This window comes from Meriones unguiculatus, chromosome X, assembly GCF_030254825.1.
Source record: "Meriones unguiculatus strain TT.TT164.6M chromosome X, Bangor_MerUng_6.1, whole genome shotgun sequence".
Classification (NCBI taxonomy): domain Eukaryota; kingdom Metazoa; phylum Chordata; class Mammalia; order Rodentia; family Muridae; genus Meriones; species Meriones unguiculatus.
In genome coordinates this window covers 25,522,265-25,545,548 of record NC_083369.1, presented here as the reverse complement: position 1 = coordinate 25,545,548, position 23,284 = coordinate 25,522,265, and the positions used below count along the sequence as shown (strand labels likewise).

The window sequence follows — 23,284 nt, the reverse complement described above, 5'->3', positions numbered from 1 at the left end:
ACTATAAAGTCTTTCTTTTTTACAGTTCACTTATTGTGTGAGTGTACGTGTACACACGCACAGCTGTTACAGCAATACGTCTGCCAAAATACTTGTGTAGAGGTCAGAGGACAACTAGCAGGAGTCAGTTCTCTACTTCCATCTTGTGGTATACGGGGATCAAATGTAGTTATCAAGCTGAATTTTCAGCTGCTGAACCATGTCAACAGACCTGTTGTTTGTTTCTTAAATGCTATTTTAAAAATGTTTAAAAACATGTTCTTGTCAAGGGGTGGTGGTGCATGCCTTTAATCCCAGCACAGAAGCAGGCGGATCTCTGTGAGTTTAATGCTGGCCTGGTCTATAGAATGACTTCGAGGTTAGCCAAAGCTACACACAGAAAAACCATAAAAAAAAACCCATAATTTGTTCTTACCCCAGTTTGTGTCAAGAATATACTTTTTTGAAACACACCATCTTGCCTCAATCAATGCCTGAGATTTAATTCCTGCCTTCATGTAGGGCACAGAAAAGATCTTAAAACATGGTCAAGAGGCAGTTCAGCATCCACACTCCTCTTGGTGATAGCATATATTTTGTTTCGTCTTCTTCCTCTTTCCGAGACACGGTTTCTCTGTGTAGCCTTGGCTGTCCTAGACTCCCTTTGTGGAGCAGGGTGGCCTCCGACTCCTTGAGTGCTGGGATTATAGGCATGCACCACCATGTCCAGCTTGCCCAAGTGTCTTACCTTCACTGTCCTAATTATCTTCCTGTATACTTAAGGCTTACAATCCCTAATAGTTCAAGTCTAGTTTTAACAGCTGGATAACAGCTTAAGGCTCCTGAAGGAAAAAAAAAAGTCTCCGAGGAATAGGCATATATATACTCTTTGCCTGCACCCCAAATAGTCACTCTCTGTCCTTTGAGAAGAGAAAGAGGGGAAGGAGAAGATATGCTATGATTGCTCACGTTTCCCCAAATCTGTACTACTAGACCATGTGACTAAAGCTCTCAGATGACTGATAATCTCCCTATGGGGTTAGACAGTTTAAATAGTTATATTTAATTTTCTATTTTATATAATTTCTGAGCCCAGTATTGTGTCTGTTGGTGATGTCTGGTAGAATTTTCTAAAATCATGGCTAACTCATATATCTGTGCTAGACAACAAAGTAGGCAGAAGCGCTTGCTATATGGTACTGTGCCTCAGGAATTGCTTGTTCAATTTTAATTAATTGCAATTTAAACGCCTTCTTGTAGCAAGTGGCTACCATACTAGAGAGTCTCAGAATCCTGTACACAATTATGTTTAATTGTTGCTACATCCTTCAATAAGTAACAAGAAAGTGATAAAGCTGAATTTTCTTCCATGAGACCCTTCACCTAATAATTGTAAATTAACTAGAGAAATTAAGGCCAAAGCAAACCTGAAAGACTCAGATATTAGCAATCATTCAATTCCACAGTGGCAAAAAAAAGGTACATGACCATTAGTAGTTACCCATATTTGTAATAACATCAATACAAAAAAAAAAAAAAAAAAAGAAAAAGAAAAAAACACACCTTTATGCCTTCCTTAGGATCCTCCCGGATATTTATTTGAGAAGCTTTCTCACGAGACAGACATAGAAGATCCAAAACTTCTTCATTATATATCTGATATTGTTGGAAAAAAGTGGCAAAATGTGTTAATAGTGGTCATCTCTGTGTGGGTTGTAAGATTATAAGTAATTTTAAAAATTATATATATAATATATTTGCATATTTGTACCACTTCCAGAAATTTTATAGAATATAATAGGCATGAGTACAGCTCTGTGGTAGAGCTCTTGCCTTGTTTTATCATTCACAAGGCCTTGAGGTTGATCCTCAGCACTGCAAACAAAAGAGGTAAAGGGAAAACAAAGGAGAGGACAGGTGAATTGAGAGAAGAGGTGAAAGGGAGGAAAAGGGAGAGGAGAGGAGAGGAAGGGAGAAGAAGAGAAGGAGAAGGAAAGGGGGAGGGAGAGGGAAGAGAAGGAGAGGCAGAGAAGAGAGAGGGGGAGCGAGGAGTGGGAGAGGAAAAGGAGAGTTCTAGTTTTTAAAGGAGATTTATTTGCATTATTTTTTTAATATGTATATGTCTGCATATATGTGGGTATGTGCACATGAATGCAGGTGCCTGTGGAGGCCAGGAGCATCTGATCCCCTTGAGCTGGGGGAACCGAACCTGGGTACTTGCCCAAAACAGCATGCATTCTTAACTGAAACATCTCAGTAGTTCCCAAATTCCGTTCCTTGATGATACCCTAACAGCATCACTTTCACCAATTTAACCAGTTAAAATGTGAGTAGCTGCTGCTTATGGGAAGGGAGGGTGAAAAGTTGGGAGCAAGGAAAAAGAAGGGCTATAACTAATACCTCAATAGAAGAGTAAAACTTTAAGTAATTAAGAGAATGTTTCATACAGGATAAGCACTACACTTATTTACTGTTATTGCTGATGCCAATATTTAACACGCTGGTTTCTCAAATCATTTGTATATTCAATTACCTTGACCAAGGCTGTATGGATCAGTACTCAAGAAGGCTAATCAGGCTGGGGTTGGAAAGATGGTTCAGTGGTTAAGAGTGCACAGTTGTCATAGGGGACCCAAGTTTGGTTCCCAGCACCTATGTCAGGCAGCTCACAACTGCCTTAACCCCAGCTCTAAGGGATCTTATGCCTCTGGATTCCTCAGGAATCAGACTCACGTGCGCATACCCACATACATACAAACACAGAATTTAACATAAAACATATCTTTAAAAAAAATAAAGGATCATGTCATCATTTTAACTCCCCTTCTAAATTTATCTTTTAACTTACATTGCAACATCAGGATGAACTATTTACATACAATTTATAATTACATGCATACATTTTATAAGTTTAATTATTGTTCCTTATCTATTTCACTATAGTAGAACTAATAGCTAGCTTCTCAGAAGCCAAATTCTCTAAATATGCGTCAATTTTATACTGATGTACACTAGAATGCAAGTTTCTATCAGGACAGGGTGTTTAAAATATGTTAGTCCACTGATATCTCCCAAACACATGATCTATCTAAGTACCCAGATAAGGTTCTGGCACATAGTAGATGCTCAGTAAGTAACTGCTGAGTAAATACATATTTTATCACCACTTGCACAGCATAAAATTCTTCATGAAGCAGCAGTAGCAGTATTATAATTCAAGTCTTAGCAGTAAAGGGAAATGGAGCACTTTTCTACTGACTCCACAGGGAATCAGTGATACAGGCCCAACTAAAATGAAAGAATTCCTATCATATTTTTTCATGGCAGTGCCAATTCTTCTAACAATCAGATTAAGTAGATAATTCTAATTAAGAAAAGAACTGGATAGAATCCAGATCCAACTGAGCAAGTAAGTTTTTGTTATCAACTTATTAAAATGCAATTTACTAAAAATTCAATTCACTAATTTGAGTCATGCCAGGAAAAATCTCATTTGGATGTATTTTCCTATTCAAAGATAATCTTGCATTCAGAATAACTGGAGAGAAATCACTTACCTCCAAGTAAGACACTTTCAGACTAAATGTGAAGTCATTCTTTTTATTAATTTCTTTGAAGAGAAGTTGTATTACCCTGGGAATGACCCCAATAGTTGATTCATGTTCTTGCTCAGCACTGTATGCACCTCCCATTGAATAAGTTTTTCCAGATCCGGTCTGCCCATAGGCCAGGACAGTTGCATTATATCCTGGCAAGATAGAAGCCATTTGGACAGTGGTACTCAAAACAGTTCATCCAGTTAACATAGCACAATTCTTTCAGCCATTACTTGTAACAAAATTGAGGTTACTTTCTTAAGACAGAATCTTTTAATAGTAGATACAAGAAAAGTTTTGTGTGTTCCATGATTTTTGCATTCCTCAAGAAAAGCAAAGAAAAACACAGACCTCTGACTGTGCCACCTTTTGAAAGCCCTAAGGGCTAGGAAGTCAAATAGAGATGTTAAGTACGATAATAAAGGTAGCTATATCATGGTAAAAAGCCTTTTCAAAGATTTATACTTGAAGATTTATACTTCTCTGTGTGGAATAATTCTAAATTATAGAAAGTAAATATAAGTCTTAGCCAGGCAGTGGTGGAACTTTTAATCCCAACACTCAGAAGTCAGAGGCAGGCGGATCTCTGAGTGGGAGGCCAGTATGGTCTACAGAGTGAGTTACAAGACAGCCAGGACTACACAGAGAAACTCTATCTTGAAAGACAAAAACAAAAATGTCTTAGCAGCCACAGTGGGGGAAAAATGATTCTGGTATGTATTTTTTTTTTTTTATAAAAGTTTTGCCAGATATGAAAGCACATACCTACATCCCAGAATTCAGGTAGAAGAGACAAAAGAATTAAGAGTTGGGATTGGGGCTGGAGAGACAGCTCACTGGTCAGAACACTGTCTGCTCTTCCACAGCATCCAGGTTTGATTCCCAGCAGCCACGTGGCAGCTCACAGCCATCTGTAACTCCAATTTCAGGGCATCTCGTGCCTTCTTCTAGCTTCTGTGAGCATAGTACACAGACTACATGAAGGCAAAACAGCTAAAGATATAAAATAAGAAGTGTGCACTCAGGGAGGCAGAGGCAGGCAGACTGCTGTGATTTCAAGGCCAGCCTGGTCTACAAAGACAGCCAAGGTTACACAGAGAAACCCTGTCTCAAAAAAAACAAAGGAAAAAGAAAGGAGTTAGGATGGGAAGAGATTTTGAAAAGCAGGAACATTGTTTTTACAACTGATGAAAAGTCCTTATCTGAACTATCTGAAGATACATAGACCATATTGTCATGCTCCTCACAAACACAGCATTTAAGTATGACTCAATGTGACATATATTGCTCTTATGGAGTTCTAGTAAAGAATAATCCATTCATAGATGCCCATAATGAGGGCTGGTAGAGCTTTCTTGCCAATGCCAGAACTTTCACGAGTTCAAGACTAAGCTGGATATGGTAGAAACACATCTTTAATCCCAGCACTCTGGAGGGAGAGGTAGGAGGATTTCTGTGAATTTGAGGCCAGGCAAGCCTACAGAGTGTTAGTGAGTTCCAGGACAGCAGGGTAAAACACTCAGACTCTGTCCAAAACAAAACAAAACAAAAAAATTCAAGACCAGATTGAGTTACATAGGCATACTCTGTCTCTAAAACAGGGCAAAAATTTTGTAAAAAGTCCATAATATAATTAACTGAAAACAAGCAGGTTAAAAGTAATTTAAGCGTAACTAAAAATACGGAGGAAAAAAAATCAAAAGGATATCAACTCATATTGTGATACTTATCTGTAACTAATGAGATGGCAAACAATTGGCTTTTTCTTTTTATATTTTATAAATTATTAAATTAGATGCACCGTGGAATAGTGGCAATGTTTTTTATTGTTGCCTATATAATCTGTAATGTTTGCAGAAAGACAGGCAAGATACATACATACATAGACATATATATATGAGCTTAGTTCAAGATAAAGTATTATTTTCTACATCCATTTTCATATTTTTTCTTGCCAGAGAATACAATTCCTACTTGTGCATTTTTCTTTTATCCTATAAGTTTTGAGTATTGACTGGAACTAACAACAGGTAATCTTAGCTATAACTGTAGCAATATCTTTTACAAGAAACAATTAGATAATAGATGGGTTATTTACATCTTAAATTATGATAACTCACTAATGGACTATAAAGTAGGAGCTAAAGAAATTATAAATTCAAATTTACTTCAACATGTAATAAATACCTCAAAGAACCATCCTTTATGAGAGAATTACAGTATAAAGGCAACCGTTAAAACAATCATTGTAGTTTTTCAAAGCTGTCATCTATTATTTACTATTTATTTGGGAGCCTGAAAAGAAGAATCTTGCCCAGTGTGGTAGCACAAACCTGTAATCCCAGGGAGATGGAGGCAGGCGGATCTCTGTGAGTTTGAGGGCAACTTAGTGTACAGAGCGAGTCCAGGACAGCCAAGGCTACACAGAGAAACCCTGTCTTGAAAAACAAGCAAACAAACAAACAAACAAACAAAAACTCTTGGTGCTGGAGAGATGTCTCAAAAAACAAAAAACCTTTAAAACCTAAAAATAATTTTTTTTTAATCTTTAAAATTTGAAAAAAAAACAACATGCTAATTTAAGTGATGACCCTGAAGTTTTAAAAAGAACTTATTGGTGTGGTAGTTCAATACCTTGAATCTCAGCACTTGGGGGGGCAAAAGAATGCAGATTTCTGTAGGTTTTAAGCTAGCCTGGTCTATACAGCAAGCAGTTCCAGGCAAGCCAGACCCTGTCAGAAGAGAAAAGAGACCTTCCTGCTCTAAATGAAACTCTTCCCTCCCCCTTTTTTTGTGGGGGGGATTCAAGACAGGGTTTCTCTGTGTAGCCTTGGCTGTCCTGGACTCACTTTATAAATCAGTCTGGCCTCAAACTCACAGAAATCTGCCTGCTTCTGCCCCCTAGAGTGCTGGCACTACAGGAGTGCACCACCATACCTGGCTAAATGAAACTTTTAACCTGTAAATTGAAATGTTATAATATATTGATGTTATAATCTGATATAACTATGGGGCAAGAAAATAACATTTTAAAACTCTCTATAATACCACAGATAGGTATAAGCTGTAACACCCTGGGAAAACAGGTTTTTGTACTATATCTAAAACACTCGGGATTCTGGTACCAGGAAGTCAGAGTATAAGAGGGTATCATTGAGCAGATTTGTTCTTGCAACTAAGGATGGTGTTAAACAAACACATGTATATTGGAATCACTTTATACTTCCCATTATCTTCAAATAAGATGGTTTAATTCTCATATTCCCCAAGTTAAGAATAAAAAAGGCTGGAGGGATGGCTCAGTGGTTAAGACCATGTATGGCTTTTCCAGACAACTGAGTCCAACTCCTAAGCACCCACTTCAGGTGGCTTACAACCAACTCCAGATGTATCTGATACCTCTAGCCTCTGTGAGCACCTGGACTCATATACACATACTAATGCAGGCAAGCAGGCAGGCGGGTAGATAGGCAGGCAGTCAAACAGACAGACAACACAATGAAAAATAACTAAAAAAAAAATAGACAAATAAAAAGAATATAAAACTACAACTATGAGCACCTTTACTAAGCTGTAGAGGTATATTTGAGAGAACTTGCCAGATACTCAAGAGTCTAAAAATATATTTCAGAAATGGCTAAAGAAAATGGGGATGGAGGGGCTGGAAAGATGGCTCAGTGGTTAAGAGCACTGACTGCTTCCAAAGGACCTGGGTTCAAATCCTAGTGCTCACATAGCAGCTCACAATTGTCTATAACTCCAAAATCAGACACCCTCACACAGATATACATGTGGGCAAAACATCAATGCATATAAAGTAATAAAAAAACAAAAAACAAAAAAAGAAAAAGGAAAATGGGGATGACCCAGCCTTGGTGCTGCACACCTTTAATTCCAGCGCTTGGGAGGCAAAGGCAGGCAGATCTCTGCAAGTTCAAGGGCAGCCTGGTCTACAAAGTGAGATCAGGACAACCAAGGCTACAGAGAAACCTTGTCTCAGAAAACCAAAATAAAAAATAAAATAAATAAAACAGGGATGGTAGCTGGGCATGGTGGGTCAGGCCTATAAGCTCAGGATTCAGAATGAGGCAAAAGAATTTAGAGCTCTTGGGGATGGGTTAATGTTCCTCACCTTTTACTAGAAGACTAGTCTAGTTAGAAGGCATCCTTTTCAGGCTCTATGGTCTCTACTACTAGGAGTCTCTGCTTAAGTCCCCCTCAAATCCTCCCAGAAGCCTACCCTGACTTAGGTCTCCAGTTTGTCACAGAGATAACCCCACCATCAGTTTCTCTTTTCTCTATAGGCCTTCGGTCCTCTCGCCCTCACTCTCCCCAGGTCTGATCTTCACCCTCATAACCCTCTGTACCCACTCTCCTACCTTGTCCCCTTTTTTCAGCCACTACCTCTGTCTACTCTATCTCCCCTTCTGAGTGAGATTTATGCATCCTCCCTTGGATCCTCCTTGTTAATTATCTTCTTTGGATCTGTGCCTCATAGTATGTTTGTGCTATATGGCTAAAAGGTACAGGGATAAAGACAGAGCAGATAGAGTAGAGATTGAAGAAATGAATGTTCAACCAATGCCTGGCCTAAACAAAAACCTGCCCTATGGCAGAGTGCCAACTGTGAATGATACTCTGTTTAAGCTTTACCTAGAATTACATATAACATATATAAGCGTATATGTGTGTGTATAATATACGCACATATATAGTTTAAATGAACTTATGCCACTTGGATTGACAATGTTCTCTTCAACAGCCATAGATTATCTAACAAAAACCGTACTTCTTAGAAATGCCCTTTCAAGTTGTTGGTCGGGAAGACAAGAGATTACCAAAACAGTACAGACTATTACTATTATATTACAGACGCTGAAGGTTAAGTGCCTAATGTTGAAGGCATCCATGTACTTTGGACAATGCACTTGGAGGATCTGAGATGGATCTGACCTGAAAACCTTTTCCCTAAGAAGTAGCTTTCCCAGTACCTGGAGGTACTATGCAAATTGCCAAAGGAGGAAAGTGACCAATAGTCCCACTCAGCCGTGAAGCCTATGAACCACAAAAACGACCAGCATAGCAAGATATCCCTATATGTGCAATAATGACACTCATATTTTGGTGGTAACCAACTGCTTTCTAACTGGACTCAGGTCCCCTCAATAGGAAGGAAATCATGTCTGATATTAGAAGCCTAGCCAACTACTGGGGATTGTGAGGTCACGGATCTTAGAGGAGAACCTGCTACAGCTGCTTTACTATACCAGTATAGTTCCTAACTGCATTCTAAATACTTATCCTTCTACCCACAGATAAGAGTAGCTCTCACTCTTCAAAGAAGCTTCTCTTTGGAACAGATGGAGACCATTACAGAAAACTATTACCTGGCCCAAAATGCAGAGAATACCTGATAACAGTGTGCTCACCCACAATGGATACATATACAACACAACTTCTGCGCCTTAGGCTCAGGGAACATAGAAGACAAGGGGGCAGAAAGATTGTTAAGAGCCAGAGGATCGAGAAATCTGCTGTGTCACCAGAAATGGCAGGAAGGTTTCACCCACAATACCTCAGTAGTATGGCTGTCTAAACAAGACTCCAAGAAGAAACCAACAGACATGGAAAGGAGAAACTTCACATGGGCCCACTCTCACACAGAGAACTACAGACAATTAATGACTACTGAGAGGGATCTAATAAGTCGTCCCCAGGTATGTCCTTAATTGGTTATCCATACCAAGTGGTCAGCCCTGAAATCAAATACATACTATTTATATATTATGCATTAAAGTATGTGTGTGAGAGTGAGTGAGTGAGTGTGTGTGTATAACAATAACAGTTAAAAAGAGGCCAGGTACTGAAGGGGAAAGGGGGTGAGACATGTTAGGAGATAGAGGAGGAAAAGAAAGGGTGAACAATTTAATTATTAGAACTAGGATGAGGTAGAGAGTGGAGGGGGGGAATAGTTAATTAGATGAGAATGAAAATCATGTCAAAGAGAAAAGTGATTATAAGAGATTAGACAACTATATAATGTTTTTTTTAAATATACAAAAAAGCAAGAAAAAATAAACTTCACAGTGAGGAGATCGGTAGAATTAGACCTTAGTCAGATTATCAAAATGAACATCAACAGTAATAGGACAAATCAAAACAATATACTTCCTCACAAGAATCAATGAGAATACAGAAGCATGACCATGGTGTTTCCACTAGAAAACATAACAGCTCAAATTTTATCATAACATCAGATGAAAGCAAACAGAAACATAGAAACAAGTGCTCTGTAATCTTCAAGACAAAGAAAGCTTAAAAAATAAAAAAAAAAAAACCCACAGAAAAACAAAGGTTCAAGAACTGCTTTGTATTTGGTCTTCTTTAATCCTAAAGAGCTAATTTTAACATGATTTTTTAACTAAATCCTTTGCTATAAAGGGTATTACTGAAACGACTGACAACATTAGAATAGGTCTGAGGATTATATGGTAGTAACACGACAATGCAACCTCTGTGACTATGATGGCTATGCCTTGTTATGATGACTCTTATAGGAGCTGTATGGTAAAGTATAAGGTCAACAACTTATTACCAATTATTCCAGGAAAAAAAATGGCTTCTTTATGCTGTTCTTGCAACATTTCTGTAACTACGGTGTTTACAAATTTTAAAACAAGGTATTTAGTCTGGGACTATAGCACACTTCGTAGACTATTTGTCTAACAGGCACAAAGCGCTGGGTTCGTATCCCAGTACAGCAGTAACCAAACCAAGGGTGATGTTGCACATCTGAAATCCTGACGCTGGGGAGGTTACAGGAAGACCCCCAACTTCAAAGTCACTCTTAGTTATTTAGTGAATTCCAGGAACAACTTCAACTATGAGACCCCCTCTCATAAAAAGAAAAAAAAAAAAGGGACTGACAAGTTGGCCTAGTGGGTAACAGTACTTATGGCCAAGCCTGGCAACCTGCATTTGGCCCCCAGAACCCATATAGTGGAAGAACTGACTCCTGCAAGTTGTTCTCTGATCTTCACATGTTCAATGTGACAAGTTAGTTCACACAATTCACACAAAATAAATATAAATAAAGGTTGGGTCTGGGGAGCTGGCCCAGTGGGTAAATTGTTTGCTGTGCAAGCATGAGAACCTGAGTTCAGATCTCTGGTATCCACATAGAAACTGGGCATGACAGCGTATATATGTGTAACTCAAGCACCGAGAGGGCAAACACAGGTAGATCCTGGGGACTTGCCAGCTAGTCAGTCTAGCTGAAATGGTTCAGTAAGAAAGAGAGAGATCCTGTCTCAAAAAACAAGATGGAAAGCAACAGAGGAAAACACTAGACATGCATGGGCAAGGACATCTGGACACACATGTGTATATACTTTACACATAAACAAAGACAGTCAATGTACCCTGAAACATGACATCATTTTTTTTTTAGGTTTTTGTTTGTTTTACTGAGACAGGGTTTCTCTTTTTAGTCCTGGCTGTCCTGGAACTCACTTTATAGACCACACTGGCCTCTAACTCAGAGATCCACCTATCTATGCCTCCCTGAGTGCTGCCAGACTTGAGGTCTTTTGTTTGTTTATTTGGTTTTTATTTATTTATTTATTTACAGTGAAAATACTTTAGTTCAGGAAGAATAGCATAAAGAACTCATTTTTTTTTCCTTGAACAATTTGTGATGAGTTTATCTGTGAGTACGTACCTGTGTGTGTTTATGTGCACCATATGCATGCAGAAGCAACCATCAAGTGGGCTACTCTCTGATTCTGTGACTTCTCCGTCAAAGAAAAAAAAATGTGTAAACAGATACTGGAGGTGGCTATAGTGTTGCATGTGTATAACCACGCAGGTATTAGCTGTGTAATATAAGATAGCCATCTACAGACCTAAAAAAGCTGAACACTAAGAAGGTTCCTAGGGAGGATGCTTAAATCTCATTCAGAATGGCCAACAGGATAGACAACAGAAGCAGTGGAAGACAGGAAACAGGACGGGAGCCTACTATAGAGGGTCCTCTCAAAGGCTCCAACCAACAGGGGATCAAAGCAGATGCTGGGATTCACAGCCGAACTTTAGGCAGAGCGCAGGAAGTCTTATGGAAGACAGCTGTGGGGATAGAGACATGGAGGGGACAGAAGCCCCACAAAGGGACCAACAAAGCTAAAGAATCTGAGCCCAGGGGGTCCCACAGAGACTAATGCACCAATGGAGGACCATGCAGGGAGAAGACCTAGACCCCTTGCTTGGATGAGGCAGATTGGCAGCTCAGACTCTATGTGGATCTCTGAGTGAGGGGAGCAGGGGCTGCCTCTATCATGAACTCAGTTGCCTGCTCTTTGATCACTCACTCCTGGTGATACGGCCTTGCCAGGCCGCAGAGGAAAGGATGCAGGAAGTCCTGATGAGACTTGACAAACTACAGGCAGATGGCAATAGTGGAGAACTCCCCCTTTCAGTGAACTAGGGGAAGGGAATGGGGGGAAGAGAAAGGGAAGGTGGGGCTGGAGGGTGTTGAGGGAAGGGGCTTCATTCGGGATATATAATGAATAAATTATGAAAAAAATAAAATTAAGAATTAAAAAAATGGTGGAGTGCTGGGAAGTGGCAGCGGCGACCACAGCAGGAGAATCAGCACTCTAGCTGCCTGCAACTAATTAAAGTGAAGACGCTGACTGGAAAGGAGATTGACATTGACACTGAACCCACAGACAAGGTAAAGCGAATTAAGGAACATATACAAGAAAAAGAGGGAATTCCCCCACAACAGCAGCAGCTCATCTACAATGGCAAACAAATGAATGATGAGAGGCAGCTAATTACAAGATTCTAGGGGGTTCCGTCCTCCACCTGGCATTGGCTCTTAGAGGAGGAGGTGGTCTTGGGCAATGATGAACCTAGGTTCCATTTTACCTCCTCTCCCTGTAGCTCATAATGAAGCATCACATATCCTCTCTCTCTCTCTCTCTCTCTCTCTCTCTGGGATACTAGAACTACTGACCCCTCCCTCGGATGCTCAGTTCCCAGGGCGCAGTGTTCCTGGCTCAAATGGCCCTTGCTGGCTGCTGGGTTTTAGTTTGCAGTCCTGTGTGCTTCCCTCTCTTGTGGCTGTGCCCTTGGTTGTCAATAAAATATTTCCTGGCAAAAAAACAAAACAAAACAAAACAAAACAAACAAACAAACAAAAAACCGATAAAGATAAACAGGACAGTCTGAAATTAGCTTCAAGGGTATAAAGACTTTCACAAATATTACTAGGCTGTGGGCTTTTTTTTTTTTAAGCAAGAGTGTTTCATCCATTCCTGTATTTGTAGTGCCTAAATGACCCACACATAATATATGCTCAAAAAATGCCCAGTGAATCAAACAACCTCACCTTTAAAAATGTCTTTTATGAGTGGAGCTACTGCTGTATTAAAGACCTCTTCTTGTTCAGTAGAGGGGTCAAACACAAAATCGTAGGTAAATGATTTATCAGTACCAACCACCACCTGCAAAAGTCAAGAAGGCAAGGCATAAGGGGAGGGGAAAAAAAAGAAAAACAAACAAACAAACAAAACCAAAAGAAACAGACCATGCCCCTCGCTCCTTTCAGCCCTAACATGGAGAGAGCCACGATTACCCACCTGAGGCTCTCCAGGCACGAAGGAAAGGCATGTCTGGCAGCCCTCACTAATCTCCTTTGAGACCAGGGGCCGACAACGCAGTGCCACTCTTACAGGAATTCCCTTCTCCTCTCCTTTCATGGTACTATCTCATTCAGCACGTGTCCGTGAGGAGTGAAGCTGGCTCCCCGGGAGCCTCCGGAGGCTGGCAGGAGACAAAAGGTCCTTTTCGGGCAGTAGAAGACCTTGAGCCAAAGCCCTAAAGTGCCAGAAAGGCAGAAGCTGAGCGACCACGGTGCCTTCTAACTCACCAAACTAGACGTCCCTTTGCGCCCTGTTCTAACCGGCGCGTTAGCTGCCAACTTTTAAATTGATCCCAGAGGCGCTAGCCAATCGGAGCGTGCAAAGCCTGTGAGCGAATCGCTTACGTAAGCACGCACAGGGCGACGCCTGGGAAGTGTTGAGAATAGGCTCGCTGAGCGCAAGCTCCGCCCGTGCCACCGCCCGTGCTCCTCGTTAGCAAGCATCCGCTTCCGGTTCTGAAGCCGAATTGGCTGGGAGCCGAGCCGCCGCTGAAGGAGGCCTGTTTGCCGGTAAGGTAGTGCTGAGTGTGGTGGTCGTGAGCGCGGAATTCAGGCGCATTGCAGGACCTGGATCCGGAAGGTAGTCCGTGATGACGGAGTCCATCCGTGGACGCCACTTTTAGAGACTGTTGTATGGTTCCTGTCCCCAAGCCCTATGAGATAGAGTTGGCACTCCTTTTGGTGTTTTAAAGTTTATCTTTGTAAGTGCGATTGTAATTTCCTCCTCTCCAGATTTAAGGCAGTGATACCTATTTTTGTAGAATTGTGAGAAATGAGAACATACCATTAGAGTGCTTAACAAGACACTAGGCTTGTAGATAGTTTGGGTTTGTTTGATTGGTTGAATTTTTCAGACAGGATTTCTCAGTGTATTCTTGGCTGTCCTGGACTTACTTTGTAGAGTAGGCTGTCCTCGAACTCAGCCTCTGTCTCCCGGGTGCTGGGATTATAGGTGTGCACCACCGAGACAGCAATCAGGTGTTCCTCCCCACCCCAGACATGGTTTCTCTGTGTAGTCTTGGCTGGTCTCTAACTCACAGTGATCCACCTGCCTGTGCCTCCCTGAGTACTGGGATTAAAGGCGTGCACCACCACGCCAGGGTGTAAATTTGTTTTTTAATTGATGAGTTTTGGTGTTTTGTTTTGTTTTTGCCTCACCTCTTTTTCCCCTTTCAATTTTGTTGTTGTTGTTGTTATTGTTGCTGTTTTTCAAGACAGGATTTCTCTATATAGCCTTGGTTGTTCTGGCTTTGTAGGCTAGGCTGGCCTTGAACTCCCAGAGATGCATCTGCCTCTGCCTCCTGGAGGGCGGGGATTACAGATGTGTGCCACTGCCCTGCTCCCCCTCCATTCTTAACACCTAAATGTGGGCTTAGGATGGGATGCTTTCTGAAACTTAGAGTGCTTGGTCCTTTTGAAAATGATTTTTGTTTGCTTTGGTTCATCCTTTTCAGGGCTTTGCCTGAAATGGACAGCCGGATTCCTTATGATGACTACCCAGTGGTGTTCCTGCCTGCCTATGAGAATCCTCCAGCATGGATTCCTCCTCATGAGGTGGGAACCCTCTGCATTCCTGAATAAGACATACCACCTCCCAAGCATGAGATCTGTGAAAGATAAAGTAGCAGAGTTATGAAACTCAATGAAGAGCTAATCTTAGGTGAATTCTGAGCAATAGTGACCCATCGCAAGCTTCTTGTAAAATCACCCTGCCAGAGCCTTTCATACCAGTGAATTCTGAAAATTCAGAACTTTAGTTTCTATCCTGTCAATTAAAAAAAAGAAAGAAAGAAAGAAAGCAAAAGGAATAGGAATCTCTGGGGCCACTAGCATGTCTGGAGACTAAACTCATTTAGACTGTATGATCTGTTCTATGTAAACTGAGTCTGTGGCTTTACCACTCCCTGACTTTTGATTTACTAATGTTCTAAAAGAAGGTAGGTGTAACATCTAAGACTGGGAATGAGATTGCCGTGTCTTGCAGAGAGTGTACCACCCAGACTACAACAATGAGTTGACCCAGTTTCTACCACGAATTGTCACACTGAAGAAGCCTCCTGGTGCTCAGGTAAAACTTTTCAGGTTTTTATTCTAGCCTACATTTTGTCTATGCCAGAAGCTGACCGTGCTTGGGGCATGGGTGTGGGTTGGGAGATAGGTGACCAGAAAAGCTGAGATGACAGTTCCTTAGTGTCTCATTTTCTTCTGAGTACAGTGAAGTTCCTGTTCTTGTGTTTGTGCTCTGTACTGAATTTCCATTCTATGCTCTTGTCTTACAGTTGGGATTTAACATCCGAGGAGGAAAGGCCTCCCAGCTAGGAATCTTCATATCCAAGGTCTGTGTGCGAATGTGTGTATATAGTAGGCTGTGTGGATAGCTACTGCACTGATGGCCCAATGGCTGAAAAACGGATAATCTGCTAGAGTCATAGAATGGACATAATGGAAACTCAGCCTTTCCTTCTCAAAATTGCATTTGGGCCCAGTGTAATGGGGCAAGCCAGTAATCCGAGAACTCCAGAGGCAGGAGGAGGAAGATCAGGTAATAAGAATCTATAAAGCCAATCCAGAGAGTGGTAGTGCACCTATTTAATCCCAGCACTGGGATTAAAGGCAGAGGCAGGTGGGTGTTGTGAGTTCAAGGACAGCCAGGGCTACAAAAGAGAAACCCTGTCTTGAAAAAAAAAAAAAAAAAAGAATGTATGAAAACCAAAACCTAATAGAGAACCAAACCAAATTTGATTTGGCAAGCTGTTAATCTCCCTGTGGTATCGCAGAAAATAACACATTTGCATTGCCCCTGCAGTTTCCTTGAAATTACTCCATCTCATGTACATTATTCCCCTTCCAACAGGTGATTCCAGACTCTGATGCCCATCGAGCAGGCCTTCAAGAAGGGGACCAGGTTCTAGCCGTTAACGATGTGGATTTCCAAGACATTGAGCACAGCAAAGTAAGCATAGCGCGTGGGCTTTAGTCCTGCATGAAACCGTCTCAGGTAGGACAGGTTGGACAGGATTAGCCTAACGTGGAAGAAAGCGTCTCTTCAAGGGAAATGTACCAGAAGAGAGGAGCTTTCAGTGACCTAGATGTTTGAAGTGATACATTCCATTGCTGTGTTATGTTTCTGTCCCGGGTAGTAGCCCTTCATTTGTACAAGCTGCTGTGTTCCTTCCAGGCTGTTGAAATCCTGAAGACAGCACGAGAAATCAGCATGCGCGTGCGCTTCTTTCCCTACAGTAAGACACTTTCTTTTCTCTCTCTCTCTCTCTCTTTTTTAATTTTTATTTACAGGGCAGGGCTTTAGGTAACTAGAATTCTTTTCAATGTGGATAACGGCAAGCCCCAGAAGTTGGGAATGGGAAGTTGGGAACTCAGCCTAAAAATAATGTGCTGTGTTCTTTCTTACCCCAGATTATCATCGCCAAAAAGAGAGGACTGTGCACTAAAGACTTGCAGCTCACAACTCTCCATGTGGAATCTGCCAGGGCAAGCTGGCTAGCCCTCCGAGAAGCCAGTCATGACATTCTACTCTCAGCACCTTCCTGGCTTAGTGAATAGGGAGGATGGGGAGACAGCATACCAGCTGTGTTATATATAAACTGTATTGTAGTGGGAATTCCCTAGTTTGCTAGGTGAGTTTCACAAATGAGAAAGATGATGTCTAGCCTGTGGGGAAAGCCAGGTAGAAAGCAGCTGGCATTGATCAGGTACCATAGATTGGTCACTTCTACAGCTTATCATTTTATTTGTAGAAATCGGTAGAAAAAAAACATTCTTGGGGACCTTCCATCTGATTTTCCTGACCATGCCATCTAGTCCTTGTACATATACTTTGGAGTCCCTTACACTTGGGAGACTCCAAAGAGACACTGTTTTTGCCACTTCCTCCTTATCTCTCCCAAAGTAAAAACACAATACTGAATAAATGTGGCTGGAGTGATACTGTTTGGATATAAAATGCCATTGAGGGAAAAAATACAACCAAACACTGGAATAAACAGCAACATCATACCTGTTTACAACTATCTATATCTGGCCAGAATAGTTGGGAGGTTAAAGAACAGTAGCCATAGAATAACCAAGACATATGCCTTGGGTGAGTCAAGGGCCCTGGGTAAAACTGCTCCTAACCCCAGGAGTGTTAAGACTTTCTGCTGCAGAGGGATGGTATTAATAAATTCTTTCCCATATTCTCTGATCTGGAATATAAGCCAAGGAAGTAACATAGATATATTTATTTTCACAAGGAGCAGTGGGAAATTGATTCCTAATTTCCCACTTGTAGTTTGAATAGTGGTAACTGCCAACTTCCTCCTTTTCTGACCCTACCCCCAAATAACGTTCTGTCATCCTAGGTATTTAGTGACTGAACATAGATACCTGCACAGATCATACCTGTGCCATCTCTACTGACTGATACTAAAATACCCATTCAGGATTTAAAGGTTTTTGTTTGTTTTTTTTTTCTCTGAAGGAGGTGCTACTACAATGAAAGCCCAAAATTTGACTTAACTAAAATCCTACGTCGAGCCATCAAGATGGCTCTGAAAGGATGCCTTCTTCCAAGCCTGACAATCTGAGTTTGAGCTCCAGGACCCACATGATGGAAGGAGAGAACCGATTCACAGAGTTGTCTGTTGTCCTCTAGCACGCAAGCACACACAAGGATCCTGGGGAGCTGAACTGAGTCTCTTAATTCCTTCTGGAAAAGTGATTCTTTTGGTTTGAGGGTCAACCTAGGAATCTATCTTATCTAATTATGTATTTATTTTGGTTTTTCAGGACAGGGTTTCCCTGTGTAGCCTTGGCTGTCCTGTACTCACTTTGTAGACCAGGCTGGCCTCAAAATCACAGTGATCTGCCTCTGCCTCCCGAGTGCTGGAATCAAAGGCATGCACCACTCCACTGTACCTGGCTGAATTTACCTTATTAAATTAGCAAGAGAAAATAAATTTTCAAATGGATGAAATGTAAAAACTGGCTCTTCCCATGAGTCCTACCCCAGCTGTACTAAAGGTATTGCTAAAGGCTTAGCTCCACTGTTAATTGGCACTGTACCTTCTGAGCAGAGCTGGAGATAGAATTAGCTTAAGTTTTCCTAGGAACTGTATCTTCTGATTTGCTCTGCTGACCCCCAGTGGCCATCCCAGAAAGAAAAGCTTAGGTATTTCCACAAAACTATTTGCTGAGTCTACTGAATGTTAAACTCAAGACTCCATGGTTAATAAGTTTTTGAGGTTTTTTTTTTTTTTCCTGAGACAGGTTCTTGGTACCATAGTCAAAGCTGATCTTGGACTTGCGATCTCCATGCTTCAGTCTCTGAAGTTTAGAGGTTACAAGTATACACCAGTGCACCCAGCTGTGGCTAACAGGGTGTGTGTTTGACAGAGAGAAGAAAGAGAGGTGAAAGTCCAAAGCTGACATCTTTCTTCAGTCACTTTCCACTTTGTTTTCGGAGAGTGTGTGTCTTACTGAACATGAATCTTTTTTTATTTGGTTAGCCTGTCTGGCAAGGAAGCCCCAGGGATCCTCCTCTCTCTGCCACCCCAGTGCTGGCATTAAAGGTGTGTGCCACCATGACAGGCACCCAGCATTTTTAAGTACACTATGGGATTCAAATTCATGTCCTGATGTTTATGCAGCAAGGACTTGACTGACATTGACTTCTCTGTAGCCTCCATTTGAGATTTTTTTCCTCACCATAATTTATTAATTTCAACATTCATATTTGCAGCATTTAAAAGTTTTACACCCCATCTGAGGTTCAGGGAACATTCCAGAAGGGGGAGGGGTAATAGTCAGAGCCAGAGGATAGATAGGAGAGCTATCTTTCATCTTCTGGATATGGCGTAGCTATTGTAGTCATGAGCACACCACAGCTGTGGTTACCTGTGCAACACCTTTGAGATTTATGATGATGAGCTAGGAAGAGACCCATAGAAGTTTCTTGTAAAGAGCTTGCTCTAGAAATGCAGTTCTCAGCCTGTGGGTCATGACCTCTTTTGGGGGCTTAATGACCTTTTCACAGGGATTGTCTAAGATAATCTTCATATCAGTTATTTATGATTCAGAGCTTAGCAAAATTAAGAAGTAGCAATGAAATAAATTTATGGTTGGGGTCACCACAAAGGTTGCGGCATTAGGAAGGTTGAGAACCACTGGCTCTAAGATAAGGTTCATGGTTATTCATTATTTTAATTTTACTAATGTGGTTCTTGTTTTAAATACTAAAAATTCTTCAAGGCCCAGTAGAATGACAGACTGAGTTGGATTTCAGGTTAAATATCATTTACTAATTCAGGTGGCTTGATGCCCAAGAAACTGGGAAAGGAGATGCAACAACTCCTAGTTAATAGGTTTTAAAACAGTCTGGGCCAATGAAGGCTCTCAGCAAGGTAAAGCACATGCTGCCAGGCCTGGAAGCCTGGGTTTGATCTCTGTGATTCACATGATAGGAGAACCTACTAACATAAGGTTAGCCTCTCACACATACCCACAAGTATGCTTATCAAATCTCATCAGGGCTCCCTGGATCCTCTTCCTCTGCGTTCTGACAAGGCAGAACTATCAGGTGAAAATAATCAAAGAGCGGGTAACAGAGTCCATGTCAGAGACAGCCCCTGCACCCCTTACTCAGGAACCCACATGGAGACTGAGCTGCCTATGGGCTACATCTGGGCAGGGGGTCTAGGTGCTCTCCATGCGTGGTCCTTGGTTGATACGTCACAACAAACATTTTTTGAGTTATTTCTTAGCCAAAGTCTTTTGAGAATTTGTTCAGGTCCCTGTTGCATTTTTTTTTAATGGATCATTTTTGTTTGGTTGGTTCAGTTTTTTTTTCCCACTTTGTTCGTATATTCTGTATATTACTTCTTTGTCAGATGTATAACTGGCAAAGATTTTTCTCCCATTTGAAGGGGTTTCTTTAATCAGTTGATTGTTGCTTTAGCTGTACAGAAGCTTTTAGTTTTATGAAGTCCAACTTGACAAGTACTAACCTTAATTTGGGGATAAATGGAGTCTTATCATTCAGAAAGTCATTTCCTACACCTATATCATGTAGAATACTGTTTCATGTTTAGGTCTTTGCTCCATTTGGAGTTAGGTTTTGTGTGTGTGTGTGTGTGTGCAAAATGATGATAGATATGGGTCTAATTTCATTTCTCTGCATGTAGACATCCAGTTTTCCCAGCACCATTTATTGAAGATTCTTTTATACTGGGTATATTTTTATCATCATACTTACACAAGTTTTAATAAAAATGAAGCAAAAATTAATAGCCCTTGAAGTTACCCTAGCTGTTTTAGAACTGCATCCTATATAGATAGATAAGTGTCTTAGTCATTAATGAACATAGGGTGCTCTGTGCCACCCAATAGCTCTGAGATGTAGTAAAAGAAACTGACAGCACTTCTGGGAGCTATTGTATTCTTAAGTCTAGGAGTTGGAAGGCAGTATTAAAACTATAACCAGGCCAGGTGTGATGGTGTACGTCTTTGATTCCAGCACTTAGGAGGCAGAGGCAGGAGGATCTGTGTGTGTTCCAGGCCAAGCTAGTCTACAAAGTGAGCTCCCAAACAGCCAGAACTACATAGAGCAGTGGTTCTCAACCCTTCCAATGCTACAACCATTTAATACAATTCTTCATGTTGTGGTGACCCCTATCCATAAAATTATTTTTGTTGCTACTTCGTAGCTACTTCGTAACGTAACAGTTTACTATTGTTATGAATCATAAATATCTATGTTTTCTGATGGTCTCAGGTGACCCCTATAAAAGGGTTGTTCTACCCTCAAGGTGTCGTGACCAACTAGTTTAGAACCACTGTCTCAAAAACAAACCATAACTCTAGAAGTGGGAGAGAATGGCTGCTATGGAAAGCCCAAAGTGTCTACCAAATTAGGCAGAGATGACCTAAGCTATGGGATAGGGAAAATGGATTTTGATCCCTGGATCCTACAAGGACTAAAATCAGTTTTCAGCCCCTAAAGATCACAGTAAGGATGGTAGTAGAGTTAAGGTCAACTCCTAGGAACAGCTTCTAGTAAAAAGAAATTCTGACCCCATCGTCTTCATTTAAACAAAGGAGCCACTTTTGGCTAGAGTTCTGTTTTTCATTACCACCTAAGCAGAAAAATGTGCCTGGCTTTTAACAGCAAGTGAAACTTGCTTCTCTGCTTTCATACTCCCTACCCCAGAAAAGCTAAGGAAAAAAAAAAAAGATGTGCCCTTTTTCTTTTTTTCTGCAGTGGAGGTGAAGCCATTTATGGAAGGAAGGGCAGAAACTATATATATATATTTGGATAGTGACAAGCAATTTTTTTTAAGGTTCAGAGGCTGAGATCATTTTGCACTTTCGATCTGCATAATGGGGGTAGGGTAGGTGAACTTTTCCTCCTCACCCTCATAGGGCAATCTAAGGTTATCTAAAAGTAAGTGGTGGTGGTAACTAGAGACCCTGCAAATGATATGTCAAAGAGAAATGGCTGTTCTGTTTTGCACAGTGCAACTGTTTTTTGTTTTTGTTTTGCACTGGTCTCAATAAACATCACATTGAGGTCCCCAGATTATTCTTCACCCTTTTCTGCAGACTTGACTAGGCAAAGGACAATAAGTAAAGGCCCAGAGAGTGGAAACCTATAGTTAGTGAATGAGGTTAAATCCTTACATGTAATGATGCTGGTCTAGGGCCAAGAACACAAGAAGCCTTGAACCCGTGACTTTCTGACCCAACACTGGTACTTTCTGCTCCTCCATGTAAACAGAGCGTAGAAGGCCCTCCGTGTGAGGACTGGACTTTAGGTTTGCAAACCAACAAGCCTTATCATTTGATGGTCAGATCAGCCATGTTACACACCACATTGATGACATATCGTCATTTTCTGCCCATCCATTTAGTACATACTTATCTCCATTTTTTTTAAGATTTTCTTATTTTTACAATTTATTCATTATGTATCCCGACTGAAGCCCCCTCTTTCAACTCCCCCCAGCCTTATTTCTTCCTCCCTCTTACCCCCAATCCTTTTCTCCTAGTCCATTGAAAGGGGAGACAACCTCCTCTGCCATCTAACCCTAGTTTATCAAGTCCCTTCTGTACTGCCTGAATCCTCTTCCTCTGTGGCCTGGCAAGTCCGCATCACCAGGGATAAATGATCAAAGAGCAGGCAATCACACTCATGACAGAAGCAGCCCCTGCTCCCCTTACTCAAGAACCCACATGGAGACTAAGCTGCCTGTGGGCTGTGACTAAGCAGGGGGTCTAGTTCCTCTCCATGCATGGTCCTTGGTTGGTGCATCAGTCTCTGTAGGACCGCCTGGGCTTAGTGTTTTTAGCTTTGTTGGTCTCCTTGTGGGGCTCCTGTACCCTCAATGTCCTTTTATCCACCACCCCCCTTCTTTCATGAGACTGCACAGTTTGGGTGTGAGTCTCAGCATCTGCTTCAATCCCGTTGGGTGGAGCCTTTCAGAGAACCTTCTATAGTAGGCTCCCTGCTTAAATCTCATTCAGAATGGCAAACAGGATAGACACCAGAAGCAGTGGAAGAGAGATAACAAGATGGGAGCCTACTTCTCTTACAAAGGCCAACTATTGTCCTTTCTTCAGAGTCTAAGGCACCTCCCCCTCTGCCAACGCACACCAGAATTGCCCAGCAAAATGTATTCAGCCTAGAAGTAGCCTTCCCATCCCATCCCATCTTATCTCATCCCATAATATTTACAACTTCTTATCTCAAAGCCCATCCCAGACCAGAAAGATGAGTCTGGATTTGCATAGAGATTGGCATTTTTGTTTCCTATTTGGTCTCCAGGCCAAGGCCTCTGACCTCATTCCAGGGCTCCTGGCCTCGCTTAGAAGGACCAAAAACATTTCTTGAACTAGGCAGGCAGAGATGCTGTAACAGTGGTGTTTTGCACTTGGGCCTCTACCACCTGATATCACATCATGCTCTTCTCTGGTAACAAGTAGCGACAGTTGTTCTCACAGCCACACCTGGGAG

General features: G+C 41.4%; 2 protein-coding genes and 1 pseudogene across 7 annotated transcripts in view; 2 read left to right on the top strand and 1 right to left on the bottom strand.

Moving 5' to 3' along the window:
- Window positions 1–13,560, bottom strand: part of Kif4a (kinesin family member 4A) — a 112,963-nt gene extending 99,403 nt beyond the window's left edge. For both annotated transcript variants that reach the window (XM_060374384.1, XM_060374385.1), the window contains exons 1-4: window positions 13,217–13,560; window positions 12,967–13,081; window positions 3,537–3,727; window positions 1,543–1,635 (exon numbers count right to left, since the gene is read on the bottom strand). In XM_060374384.1, coding sequence (XP_060230367.1) covers window positions 1,543–1,635; window positions 3,537–3,727; window positions 12,967–13,081; window positions 13,217–13,336 — 519 coding nt within the window. In that variant the 5' untranslated portion in view covers window positions 13,337–13,560. The remainder of the gene's footprint in view (window positions 1–1,542; window positions 1,636–3,536; window positions 3,728–12,966; window positions 13,082–13,216) is intronic.
- On the top strand, window positions 9,200–12,482 carry LOC110564267 (NEDD8-like; annotated as a pseudogene).
- An 88-nt stretch (window positions 13,561–13,648) lies between the features above and the next one.
- Pdzd11 (PDZ domain containing 11) lies at window positions 13,649–18,235 on the top strand. 5 transcript variants are annotated; one of them, XR_009588346.1, is made up of 8 exons: window positions 13,649–13,788; window positions 14,733–14,832; window positions 15,263–15,346; window positions 15,558–15,614; window positions 16,133–16,231; window positions 16,457–16,517; window positions 16,693–16,913; window positions 17,756–18,235. XR_009588346.1 is itself a non-coding variant. In XM_021661638.2 (7 exons), the coding sequence occupies exons 2-7, from the start codon at window positions 14,746–14,748 to the stop codon at window positions 16,725–16,727; spliced, it is 423 nt and encodes a 140-aa protein (XP_021517313.1). In that variant the 5' UTR covers window positions 13,649–13,788; window positions 14,733–14,745; the 3' UTR covers window positions 16,728–17,207. The 5 variants fall into 5 exon arrangements, 4 of the variants coding, with proteins under 4 accessions (XP_021517313.1, XP_021517315.1, XP_021517314.1 ...); XM_021661638.2 differs by lacking the exon at window positions 17,756–18,235 and having other exon boundaries at window positions 16,693–17,207; XM_021661640.2 differs by lacking the exon at window positions 17,756–18,235 and having other exon boundaries at window positions 13,700–13,861; window positions 16,693–17,207.
- The last annotated feature ends 5,049 nt before the right edge of the window (window positions 18,236–23,284 follow it).